Here is a 14,035-nt window from a genome sequence, read left to right as displayed (position 1 = left end):
GTAGCTTCTAAATAGAATTTTAGAGCACGGACTACGTCTAAATTATGTAACAAACGTTCCTTCTTTGAAACTGGATTCGGACACAAAGAAGGTACAACTATCTCCTGGTTAATATTTTTGTTGGAAACAACCTTAGGAAGAAAACCAGGCTTAGTACGCAAAACAACCTTATCTGAATGGAACACCAGATAGGGCGGAGAACACTGCAGAGCAGATAACTCAGAAACTCTTCTAGCAGAAGAAATAGCAACCAAAAACAAAACTTTCCAAGATAACAACTTAATATCTATGGAATGTAAAGGTTCAAACGGACCCCTTGGAGAACTGAAAGAACTAGATTTAAACTCCAGGGAGGAGTCAAAGGTCTGTAAACAGGCTTGATCCTAACCACAGCCTGAACAAATGCTTGAACATCTGGCACAGTTGCCAGTCGTTTGTGTAACAAGACAGATAAAGCAGAAATCTGTCCCTTTAGAGAACTCGCTGATAATCCTTTATCCAAACCTTCTTGTAGAAAGGAAAGGATCTTAGGAATTTTGATCTTATTCCATAAGAATCCCTTGGATTCACACCAGCAGATATATCTTTTCCATATTTTATGGTAAATTTTTTCTAGTTACCGGTTTTCTGGCTTGAACCAGAGTATCTTTTAAACACCACATACTCTTAACCATCTCCGTGGAGATGTTGCCTGTGCAACGGCAAAGAGAATGACTGGGGTGGGCGGAGCCTAGGAGGGACTATATGGACAGCTTTTGCTGGGACTCTTTGCCATTTCCTGTTGGGGAAGAGATATTCCCGCAAGTAAGGATGACGCCGTGGACCGGACACACCAATGTTGGAGAAATAGTGCTGCCATCTAGTGTTCTTGCTAATGTGTAACATTGTTGCAAAACTGCTGCTGTATAGTGCTGCAGATACCGTGCACACTCCTGAACTTCCCGTTTCCTGTTCCTCAACCAAGGAAAAGAAGAAAATGAAGAAAATGTGATAATAGAAGTAATTTGGAAAGTTGTTTAAAATTGTACGTTCTATCTGAATCATTAAAGACAAATTCTGCGTTTTATGCCCTTTAATGGTCCTTTAAATGACAGTGTAAATGTTAAAAAGCCAAAAGAAAATTCCTCTCAAAAAGGGCATTCTTGCAGCTTTTAAAAATATTGAAGGTAAAACTGCCTCCAGTGCTCATCACTGTCCACCAGTATGGATATATGAACTTCACACTGGCTGCTGGTATGTTCCATGGCAAACCGGAGACGATACAGCCATAACCATTAGATTAGCATGTTTTTTTTTTTATGGGCAATGGAAAGTGAGAGAGACTGCTGTGTTTTCAGACACTGCAAGTGCAGTTTATTAAGAGGTAAGTTTGCTTTTTAGCATTTACACTTTTAAATATTTCAAGTCCAAGTCTGTTTTAAAAGACACCTGAAGAAAAAAAAAAACATCAAAAACTTATTTTAAGGTTCCTGAACAGTTAATATGTAGATGACAATGGCACAATACATACAGAGAGAATCTAATATCTCACTTACAGGTCATAATGCTGGTTCCACTTTGGATCAAGAGTGTTCTTCACAGTGTCAGTTGAGTGGCATTGCCCAGATCCATCGACAACCACCTTAGCAAAGGGATCCGGTAGCCCTGCAGTAGAGAGAAACCATAGAGATAAAGCAGCTGCCCAAAGGTTTCATTCATGATTCAGATAGAGCATGCAATTTTAAACATTCTAATTTACTAAATAAAATGTAATTCTCTTGGTATCTATTGTTAAAAATCAAGGATGTAAGTTTAGGAGCATGCACATGTGGAGCACTATGTTATCCATATGCAAGAGCACAATATGGCAGCACTATTTCCTGCCATGTAGTGCTCCAGACACCTACCTAGGTATCTCTTCAACAAAGAATACAATGGGGAACATTCCCTGTCAATCACAAAATAACATTTTTGAGTTTCATTTAAGAACTAACAACCAGTTGTTCTGCAATTTTGTTTTGAAAATCCACAGATTAAACCTCTTTCCACTTTGTAACTTGGGAATATTCAGGCTAAATGGAATATTTATTTATTAATTTAAAAAAAAAAAAAAAAACTTTTTACAAGTTTATAAGGAAACAGAACCTTTAAATAAATAATTGATTTATCATGAATACCCATAGGTTGTCAACACTGGATACAGGCTGTCTGATAGGGTACATTAAACTGACAGACGTAAAAAATAAACTATTATTGTTCAGCCAGAGCAGGTTATCAAATTGATTTATAATTTGTACCTTAGATTAAGCCAGTACATACCTATTTTATTCTTGCTTTCTGCTAGGTTCTATAACACTTTCCTAACTGTATAACATCCTAATCAAAAACATTTGCACCGATTAAGTTCTACAACCTTTAAGAACAGTTTTACATTATTCTGGCTTATGATTAACTACTGATTGCGCCTGCTGCATGCAAGTAAGCTTGTATTATGGAACAAATTGAAGGAAAAAACTAATTATAATTACCAGATCATTTCCTTTCCTTCTGTATGGAAAGAATCCACAGCTGCATTCCTTACTTGTGGGAAATACTGAACCTGGCCACCATGAGGAGGCAAATACACCCCCCAGCAAAAGGCTTAAATACCTCCCCCACTTCCTCATAACCCCAGTCATTTTGCCGAGGGAACAAGGAAACAGTAGGAGAAATATCAGGGTGAAAAAAGCCAAAAAGATAAGGAGGTCGAAGAGGCCCTCTGACCCCTATGCTTCCCGGAAAAAAGAACAAACAGAGAAAGGTTGTCTAAATTACTTCGTGGCCTGAAGATAGAACTTCAAGGCACAAACCACATCCAAAATTACGTTGTAAACGTTCCTTCGACGAAGGATTAGAACATAGGAAAGGAACCACAATCTCTTCATTGATGTTGCGAATTGACACAACCTTAGGAAGAAAGCCTAACTTGGTTTGAAGAACAGCCCATATCAGAATGGGAAAGCCAGATAAGGAGGGATGCATTGCAAGGCAGCAATCACAGATACTTTGCGCGCAGAAGCAATAGCAAGTAGAAAAGGAACCTTCCAAGACAACAATTTAATGTCTACTTCATGCATAGGCTTCAACCGAGTTTGTTGCAAAACTTTAAGAACAAGATTTAAACTCCAAGGAGGAGCATTAGATCTAACACAGGTCTGATCCTAGCAGAGACTGCACATCTGGAAGCTCAGCAAACCTCTTGTGCAGTAAACCCAGACAGGGCCAAAATCTGTCCCTTCAAAGGGGCTTGCAGAAAAGCCCTTCTCCAGTTCATTCTGGAGAACAGAATAAGTAGGTCCTCTACACCTTATGATAGATGTGACGAGTAACCAGCTTACAAGCTTGAATGAGAGTAAAAATAACTCTCTCAGAAAACCCTCTCTTGGCTAGGACTAAACGTTCAATATCCACGCAGTCAGCCTCAGAGAATCTAGACAATGATGACCAAAGAAACCTTGGTCAGCATATCCCTGCGACAAGGCAACTTCCACGGAGGAGATGATGACATCCCCACTAGATCCGCGAACCATATCCTTTGCGGCCAAGGCGGAGCAATCGGTATCACTGACGCCTGCTCATAGCTTGGTATTGAGACATCATAAGATCTTCCTCTTGCAATCTCCGCAACACTCGGGATGGAGAGACCATTCCCCCAGGATGAAAGGATTGTCCTGCAGAAGAAATCCGCTTCCCAGTAGTCCACATCCGGAATGTGGATCGCTGACAGCGAACAAATGTGCGTCTCCGCCCACTCCAGAATCCAAGATACTTCCCTCATAGCTAGGGAGCTTCTCATTCCCCCTGATGGATGATGTAAGCCACCGAGGTTATATTGTCTAATTGGAATCAGATAAACTGGGACGAACCCAGCAGAGGCCAAGCCATCAGAGCATTGTATATTGCCCGAAGATCCAAAATGAGATCGGGAGGTAGCTTTCCCTCCTGAGTCCATAGGCCCTGTGCCTTCCTGGCACCCCAAATAGCTCCCCATCCTGACAGACTTGCAACCGTAGTCACAATCACCCAGGATGGACTTAATACAGACATCCCTCGGGACAAGTGATCTGGATAGAACCACCAAGAGACTGATTCTCTTGATCAGTTGTCCAGAGAAATCTGTTGACAGATCCGAATAATAGTCGTTCCACTGCTTCAGTATGCGTAGTTGCAACAGTCTGAGGTGAAACCTGGCAATGGAAATGATGTCCATGCTGAATACCATGAGACCAATCACCTTCATACACCGAGCCACAGATGGCCTTAAGGAGGCCTGGAGGGCAAGACATGTTGAAGCTAGCTTGCAACGTCTCTGGTAACAATGGAATCGAAGGCGGCAGAGGAGAGTTTCCGAATGTTCCACTCTTCGAACAATTTCTTGGAGCCGTAGCTAGACCAAACAAAAGTGCAATAACTGGCAGTGCTGATCCAGGAACGCAAACCTTAGGAACTAGAAGTGGTCCTTGAGTATTGGTACTTTAAGAGAGCATCCTTCAGATCTATCGTGGTCATGAACTGTCTCCATCTTGAACGAGGGAACATTTAAAAACTTCTTTAAGCACTTCTGGTCCAGAATCAAACGGAAAGTTTCCTCTTTCTTTGGGACCATGAAAACATTTGAATAGTATCCCAAACCTCTCACAGTGATAGGCACCGGGACAAAAACTCCTAAGAGGACAGATCCCATACGCACCCCAGAAAGGCTTCCGTCCTTTCTGGTCAGGAAGACAGGAGAGGAGGAATCTGCCCTTGGATGGCTGAGACTTAATACTGAGCTATGACCTCCAGGACCCATGGATCATGCACATCCCTGAACCAAGCGACTGAAAAGAGCGAGTCGCTCATTCATGCCGACTTAAGACTCGGCGGGCTTCTTGCTCTGCTTGGATTTATCCAGGACTGAGCTGGCTTCCAAGAGCTCTTGGTTTGTTCTGGCCTAGCGGAGAACTGCTGACATGGGCTTTTTATCAGAAGGAAAAGAACTAAATTGTTTCTCTAGACTAGTTCATATTCTCTTGCGGTAGGAAGGCCCCCTTGCCCCCTGGCCTGGACCAAACAAAATCATTCCCTTAAAGGGGAGGGAAAGAAGTCTAGACTTAGAAGTCAAAACTGCAGACCATGACTTTAGCCAGAGCCCGACAGGCCTGAACAGAAAAAGCTGAAGCCTTAGCATTCAGGCAAATAATCTGCCTAATAGCATCACAGATAAAAGAATTAGCAACCCTCAAGGCCGTAAATCTTTCCTGAGTTACGTCGAGGGGACCCTCCACCCAGATCAAATCCTATAAGGAGTCACACTAGAAGGTAGTTTCTCCAGCAACCGCGGCAACAGCCGCCACTGGTTGAAACAAATATATCGTATATTGAAACATCTTTTTTTAACAGTCTCCATCTTTTATCCATGGGCTCCTTAAACGAAGAGCTATCCTCAAGCGTGATAGTAGTACGTTTAGCAAGGGTGAAGATATCGCCACCCCTTTTAGGGAAGGGACCCCACAACTCCAGTGAGAGTCCAGGACCAGGAACAATTTCTTAAATTGAGAAGAGGGGAAAAAGTAATCCAATCCTGTCCCATTCATTCTTAATAGTGTTATCCTTCCCTGCTCCTGTTAGATGGCGAAGGAACCACCCTGTCCTCAAACTTTATCCAATTTAGGAATGAAAGGTTCATCAGGCAATTTGGCCTCTGGAACCTCCTCTGAATTTGCCAAAAACTTGGCTTCATTCATTACTATTCGGAATTAGGAACCTGGCCACCAGGAGGAGGCAAAGACACCCCAGCCAAAGGCCCAAACACCTCCCCATTCCCCTCATCCCCCAGCTATTCTGCCGAGGGAGCAAGAAACAGTTGGAGAAATATCAGGGTATAAATGGTGCCAGAAAATAAATTAAATTTAGGTCCGCCCACCGGAGATACGGGCTGGAGCAGTGGTGTCTCCACCCCACAATGGAAATGAAATTATCAGGTAATTATAATTTATAATTCTAAAGGGGAGGAGAGTCCACGGCTTCATTCATTACTATTGGGAACATATACCTAAGCTCTAGAGGACACTGAATGAAACCAGGAAGTTAAAAGGCGGACCCTAATTTGAGGGCACCACAGCCTGTAGAACCTCTCTCCCAAAAGCCGCTTCCACAGAAGCAAAAACGTAAAATTTTTAAAACTTCGTAAAAGTATGTAAGGAAGACTAGGTAGCTGCCTTACAAATCTGCTCCATAGTGGCCTCACTCTTGAAGGCCCAAGATGAAGCCTCTGCTCTAGTGGAATGAGCCATGAACCTCTGAGGAGGCTTATGTCCCGCTGTCTCGTAAGCCAAACGGATCAAGTTACTCAGCCAAAAAGACAAAGAAGTAGCAGAAGCCCTCTGACCCATGCGCATCCCTAAATACACAAGAAAAAGATGTAGATTGTCTGAAGACCTTTGTAGCCTGAAGATAGAACTTCATGGCACGGACCACAGCTAGATTATCAAGTAACTGCTCCGTTGAAGAAGAAGAGTTGGGGCACAGAGAAGGAACAACTATTTCCTGATTGATGTAACGATTGGACACCACCTTGGGAAGAAATCCCAAGCTGGTGCGAAACAGCCTTATCCGAATGAAAAACCAGATAAGGTGGCCCATGTTGCAAGGCCACCAGTTCAGATACTCTGCAAGCCGATGCAATGGCTAACAGGAAAAGAACCTTCAAGGACTTAATGTCTAGGTAATGCACAGGTTCAAACGGGACCTGTTGCAAAACCCTAAGAATCAAGGTCAAGCTCCACAGGGGAACAGACTGCCTAAAGACAGGCCTGATTCGAGACAAAGCCTTAACAAAGGATTGGATGTCAGGGAGCTCAGCAACTCTCCTGTGTAAAAAAACAGAACTAGCGGCAAGTCCCTTCTCCAAACCTTCTTGATGAAAGGACAGAATTCTGGAAACCCTCACCTAGTGCCAAGGGTTCTCACACTAGGACAAGTAAGTCCTCCACACCTTATGGTAGATGCGCCGAGTGACTGGCTTCCTTGCCTGAACTAGTGTGTCAATCACACTTTCAGAAAAGCCTCTCTTGGCTAGGACTAAGCGTTTCAATCTCCACGCAGTCAGCCTCAGAGAATCTGATTCTGATGTTGGAATGTACCCTGTTCCAACAGATCCCTCCGACAGAGTAACCTCCACAGCAGAGAGATGACATCCCTGCCAGATCCGCAAACCACGTCCTCCGCAGCAACGAAAGTGCAATCAGAATGGTCGACGCTCTCTCCTGCTTTATGCGTGCCACTATACGAGGTAGAAGTGGTAAGGGAGGAAAAATGTATGCTAGATTGAACACCCAAGGCGCCGCTAACGCATCTATCAGTTCTGCCAGGGGGTCCCTCGACCCGAAACAGGGAAGTTTGCAATTGAGTCTGGACGGCATGAGATTCATCTCTGGCATCCCCCATCTGAGACAAATCTCTGCAAACACCTCAGGGTGAAGAGACCATTGCCCCCGGGTGGAACGTTTGCCTGCTGAGAAAAGTCTGCTTCCCAGCTGTCTACACCCCGGGATGTGAATTGCAGAAAACGAGCATTTGTGGGCCTCCGCCCATTCCAGTATCCGAGGGAGCCCCTCATACCCCTCCTGATGGTTGATGTAAGTCACCGAGGTAATGTTGTCCGTCTGAAACCTTATGAAGTTGAACGCCCCCAGACGGGGCCACGCCTTCAGAGCATTGTAGATCGCTCAAAGTTCCGTGGTCACAATCTCCAAGGACGGTCTCAAGAAGGATGTCTTCATAGACAGTTGTTCCGGGCGGATCCACCAAGAGAGGGAAGTCCAAGCCCATATATCCATGGATATCAGCTGTTCAAGTTCTGAATGATCGCCGTTCCACTGCCTCAACATGCATAACTGAAGAGGCCTGAGATGAAACCTGGCAAATGGAATGATGTCTATGCTGGAGACCATGAGCCCGATCACCTCCATACATTGGACCACCGAGGGCCTCTCTGAGGATTGAAGGGCCAGACAAGAGGCCGCAAGCTTCCTGTGTCTCTGATCCGTGAGAAAAATCTTCATGGACACCAAGTCTATGATCGTGCCCAGAAACTCCACCCTGGTGCTGGGTATCAGGGAGCTCTTTCCGGAGTTAATCTTCCAACCATGAGATTGAAGTAACAGGAGCAGAGACCTTGAATGGTCCACTGCCTGACTGAAGGACGGCGCCTTAACCAGGATGTCATCTAGATAGGGCGCCACCGCAATTCCCCTGGATCTGGCTACAGCAAGCAGGGGCACTGAGAACCATCGTGAAAACTCTCAGGGCCGTCGCCAGACCGAAAGGAAGGGCCACAAACTAGAAGTGCTGGTCCAGGAATGCAATTCTCAGGAACTTGAAATGTTCCCTGTGTATTGGAACATTAAGGTAGGCATACTTCAAGTCTATTGTGGTCATGAACTGCCCCTCTTGAACTAGGGGCAAAATGGACTTGATCGTCTCCATTTTGAATGATGAAATGGATAAAAACTTTAAACACTTCAGATCCAAAATCGGGCCGGAACGTGCCCTCCTTTTTGGAACTACGAATAGATTTGAATAATACCCTAGACCCCTATCTGCAAGGTGTACTGGCACGATAACACCTAGAGAGAAAAATCCCTCACACACCCTAGAAAGGCTTTCTTTTCCTCGATGACAGGTTTGAAATGAGGAATCTGCCCCTGGGAGGGAAGGACTTGAATCCTATCCTGTAACCCTGGGAGACAACCTCTAGAAACCCAGGGGTCCTGAACATCCTGCAACCAGGCTTGAGAATAGAGATAACCTGCCCCCTACTCGGTCCATAGACCTGTCGGGGACCACCCCTTCATGCCGACTTGTTCTGTTTGGACTTGTTCCAAGACTGAGCAGGCTTCCAAGTTCCCTTAGACTAGTAAGCTTTCGCGGCGGGCTTGCACGAAAGGGACGAAAAGTAACTCCTTTCGGTTTAGCTTTCTTATCTTGGGGTAGGAAGGCACCCTTGCCTCCGGTAACTGTGGAAATGATGGAGTCCAGGCCTGGACTGAACAGAATCTTTCTTTGAAAGGGCAGGGACAGCAACCTCAATTTAGAGGTCATGTCCGCCGACCAAGATTTTAGCCACAAGGCCCTGCGCGCTAAAACCCTGACACCTCAGCATTCAGGCGAATAATTTGCATATTGTGTCACAAATTAAAGAATTGGCTACCTTCAAAGTCTTAATCTTTTCCTGCACCACTTCAAAAGAGAGTTCACCCTCAATCATTTCACTCAGGGAATCACACCAATATGACGCTGCTCCAGCAACTGCGGCTAAGGCTGCTGCCGGCTGAAAAAAAGAAACCCTGTGTGCTGAAACATCTTTCTCAGTATGTTCTACAACTTTTTATCCATGGGCTCTTTGATCGACAAACTATCCTCTAGGGCAGTAGTCATTCGCTTAGCGAGCGTGGAGATGGCCCCATCCACCCTAGGAATGGTCCCCCCACAGCTCCAACTGAGCCTCCAGAACGGGGAAAAGGAAGAACCTAATCGAGCCCATTCGTTCTTGATAATGTTAGCCATCTTTACAGGAACCGGGAAGGTCTGGGGTACCACCCTGTCCTCATAAACCTTATCTAGCTTAGGAGTAGAAGGTTCTTCCGGAAGCTTCGGCTCCGGAACTTCTAGAGTAGCAAGCACTTGCTTTAGCAAAAAGCGCAAATTCTCCATCTTAAAGCTATAGCCAGGCTTCTCTGACAGAGCTTTAGATGACACGGATTCCGAGTCCCCTCCGATGTGTCGGAGTGGGTCCCCTTCCTCGGACCACTCCACAGGAGCATCCGACGAAGACAAGTCCTGAGTTAGGCCGCTCTGAAAGGCCCTACGATTGTGCTTAGCAGAACGTGGTAAGGCGTGGATCACTTTAGAAACCGCCGTCTGCAGTTGATCCGCAAAACCTGGCAGCCAACATATCTCTCCCGAAGGAGTAACATGTGCAATAGGGGACTCAACTCGGGAACGCACCTCACGAGACGGAGAACCCTCAGAAGTGACTGCTCAGTGGTACTAGAAATTCTTTTAGTCTTAGATTTCTCAACCCTCTCAAGGCATGTGGAACATAATTGGGCAGGCTGGTCTACTGGAACCTCACAATAAACACAGGTATGAGACTTTGTCAAAGAGGGAGTACCCTCTAACGTGTCAGAATCCTCCATAGCTTACGCTTTTATTAGAATAAAAGAGAAACTAACAGACACCTTTATAACCGCCAATGGCCTGGGCACTCACCACCGCCTATGAACCGGACTACAGAAACCACTTCGTCTCTGTCGCAGATCAGACCGGAAGTGAAAAGCCCCACCCGGTCACGCGGGTGCCTCGAAGGACCGCCCATGCCTAAAGGAGAAAAAACGCGACAAAAAAGGACAGCGCAAAAACTCCCGGAAAAGAACCTGATAGTTCCACACAATGCCAGAGCCTTATCCCGCACAGTGCAGCAATGGCACAAACAATATCATGTATAAACCCCCCTGTTCAATAATCCCCTTATCAGGATTATTAACCCATGATTCTGTAAAGATAAAAGGTGCCACACTGTGGCCCTGTCTTCTATGTTAATATTGTGTATAAAATGAAACTATCTTACCAGAATCCACGCCGTGGAACAGGAGCACAGCCCTTCAAGTGTGACAGGTCATAGCAGCGTTCCTGACATGGACTTGAGAGAAGAAAGCAGTCTGCGAAACTCGTCAATGCCGATTGCTGTAGGAGCTGTTAATATGAGTCAGGATGGTTTTGCAAAAGAGACTCTCCCTGCATCTCTGGACTCTAACTTTCACCCAAGCCCTCACTGAGAAGCCTTATAGGGCTACTTAAAACTCCTGACCCATTGCGAAGGGTAATACCCACCATAAGAGACCTCCGAATCTTCGCCACCTCCTGTGAGGAAATGCAAAGAATGACTGGTGGATGAGGGGAGTGGGGGAGGTGTTCGGGCCTTTGGCTGGGGTGTCTTTGCCTCCTCCTGGTGGCCAGGTTCTTAATTCCCAATAGTAATGAATGAAGCCTTGGACTCTCCTCCCCTTTAGATGGAAAGAGGAAATGAATCACATGGTGCACAATGCAGGACCGTCCCTGCTATGGGAAAAAGCGCACCAAGCTTGTAAGCTGCACAGCTCTCAAAGTGAAAGTAAAACCTGTATATTCCATTACAGCCTATGAGCCCATAATAACTCACACATAAAATCAAACATAAGGATTATTCCCCACTGTTCAATAATCCCCCTCAGGAGATATTAACCCTTGATTCTATAAAGATAAAAGGAGTCGCACTGTGACCCTGTCTTTCTTGAGTTATCATGTATAAAAAAATGGAACAATCTTACCAGAATCTATGCCGTGGAACACTAACACGGTCCTTGAAGTTTGACAGATAGTAGCGTTGCTTCTGACATGAACTTGAGTGAAGAAAGCAAGCAGGGAAACTTGTCAACGCTGATTGCTTATGGAGCTGTTAATATGAGTCGGGATGGTTTCGCAGAAAGACTCTGCCTGCATCTCTGGACTCTAACTTTCATCCATGCTCTCACTGAGAGGCTGACAGGATTACTTAAAACTCCAGTCCCATTTTGACGAGTACTACCCTCCATAAGAGACAACTCCGAAATCTTCTAACACTTCTCTGCCAACCTCCTGTGATGAAAGGCAAAGAATGACTGGGGTTATGAGGAAGTGGGGGAGGTATTTAAGCCTTTGGCTGGGGTGTCTTTGCCTCCTCCTGGTGGCCAGGTTCAGTATTTCCCACAACCACAAGTAAGGAATGCAGTTGTGGATTCTTCCCATATTAAGAAGGAAATGTGTGTGTGTGTGTGTGTTTTTATTCATGCTTATCACCAATCATTTATTTAACTTATAGAAACGTTCATACTGTAGAAATGGGTCCAGTATGTTATTTTTAAAAAAATGCTCAACAAAAAAGTCATCATGTACCTTTTAAATATTTTTTCTAAAGATTTCATGTCTGTCAGCCATCACCTGACAAATGTTAAATGAAATGCCTGGTGTGCTGTGTTTATACAGTTCTCTGGTGTATGGAGTAGTCTGTGGTTGTCCAATGAAATGCCGTTTAAGGATATTGAAGTAAATATACAGAGAATTTAAAGGTTTTAGCTAGTCCTTGAAACTTAACTTGAATACAAAATATCTATTGCATCCCCTTATTCAAAGTGGTTGAATACCCCATGAGTTGTCAGCAATATGCGGCTTTTGTTTGTAAGCTTGTGCACATGCTATTGTTGTAAACACAGTAAGTGTAATGTGCAAAGGGATATTGCACCCCGTGTTTGATACAAATATTTTAGTAAACATGGCCCACTAGAATGTTACTTTACAACATTCAAAAACACAATTTATGCTTACCTGATAAATTTATTTCTCTTGTGGTGTATCCAGTCCACGGATCATCCATTACTTGTGGGATATTCTCATTCCCAACAGGAAGTTGCAAGAGGACACCCACAGCAGAGCTGTTATATAGCTCCTCCCCTAACTGCCATATCCAGTCATTCGACCGAAAACAAGCCGAGAAAGGAGAAACCATAGGGTGCAGTGGTGACTGTAGTTTAAATTTAAAAATTACCTGCCTTAAAATGACAGGGCAGGCCGTGGACTGGATACACCACAAGAGAAATAAATTTATCAGGTAAGCATAAATTGTGTTTTCTCTTGTAAGGTGTATCCAGTCCACGGATCATCCATTACTTGTGGGATACCAATACCAAAGCTAAAGTACACGGATGAAGGGAGGGACAAGGCAGGTACTTAAACGGAAGGTACCACTGCCTGTAAAACCTCTCTCCCAAAAATAGCCTCCGAAGAAGAAAAAGTATCAAATTTGTAGAATTTTGAAAAGGTATGAAGCGAAGACCAAGTGGCCGCCTTGCAAATCTGTTCAACAGAAGACTCATTTTTAAAGGCCCAAGTGGAAGCCACAGCTCTAGTAGAATGAGCTGTAATCCTTTCAGGAGGCTGCTGTCCAGCAGTCTCATAGGCTAAGCGGATTATGCTTCTTAGCCAAAAAGAAAGAGGTTGCCGAAGCCTTTTGACCTCTCCTCTGTCCAGAGTAGACAACAAACAAAGCAGATGTTTGACGAAAATCTTTAGTAGCTTGTAAGTAAAACTTTAAAGCGCGAACCACGTCCAGATTGTGTAATAGACTTTCCTTCTTTGAAGAAGGATTAGGACACAAGGATGGAACAACAATCTCTTGATTGATATTCTTGTTAGATACCACCTTAGGTAAAAACCCAGGTTTGGTACGTAGGACTACCTTATCCGTATGGAAAATCAGATAAGGAGAATCACATTGTAAGGCAGATAACTCGGAGACTCTGCGAGCCGAGGAAATAGCTACCAAAAAAAAGAACTTTCCAAGATAAAAGTTTGATATCTATGGAATGAAGAGGTTCAAAACGGAACTCCTTGAAGAACCTTAAGAACCAAATTTAAGCTCCATGGCGGAGCAACAGGTTTAAACACAGGCTTGATTCTAACTAAAGCCTGACAAAATGCCTGAACGTCTGGAACATCTGCCAGACGCTTGTCCAAAAGAATAGACAGAGCAGAAATCTGTCCCTGCCGTAATAGGCGGGACCAGACTGATATACTACAGGAAAGTTCTACTCTGTGAAAAGCATTGCTGGGCTAAAAGAAGTTGCACCCAGGTGGTAAATCGCCATAGAACAGGCTAACAATGGTATTGAGCTGGTTGTTCGTTCCTGTGAGTGCATTTCTCTCTGTGTGTATTTAGTCTCCCTATGGGAAAAAGGGGCAACCAGACGTGGACTCCTTGCTCAGTGTGCTTAGAGGATTACTGCTACACCTCACTGACGAGGCCCAATGAAGGCCGAAACGATCGTCTGGGGTTGCTGTGTTCCTTGTTCAGAGAGGAATTGTCTGGTATTTCGGTGCTGGACTGACCGTAATAGGCGGGACCAGACTGATATACTACAGGAAAGTTCTACTCTGTTAAAAGCATTGCTGGGCTAAAAGA

At 44.6% G+C, this 14,035-nt stretch overlaps 1 protein-coding gene across 1 annotated transcript in view; it reads right to left on the bottom strand.

Moving 5' to 3' along the window:
• SMURF2 (SMAD specific E3 ubiquitin protein ligase 2) overlaps positions 1-14,035 on the bottom strand; it is a 456,801-nt gene that overhangs the window by 317,842 nt on the left and 124,924 nt on the right. Inside the window, exon 3 of the mRNA XM_053707978.1 lies at positions 1,536-1,647. Coding sequence (XP_053563953.1) covers positions 1,536-1,647 — 112 coding nt within the window. The remainder of the gene's footprint in view (positions 1-1,535; positions 1,648-14,035) is intronic.

This window comes from Bombina bombina, chromosome 1 (assembly GCF_027579735.1).
Source record: "Bombina bombina isolate aBomBom1 chromosome 1, aBomBom1.pri, whole genome shotgun sequence".
Lineage (NCBI taxonomy): Eukaryota > Metazoa > Chordata > Amphibia > Anura > Bombinatoridae > Bombina > Bombina bombina.
Note: the sequence above shows the minus strand (reverse complement) of the source record. Positions and strands in the feature narration are given on the sequence as shown.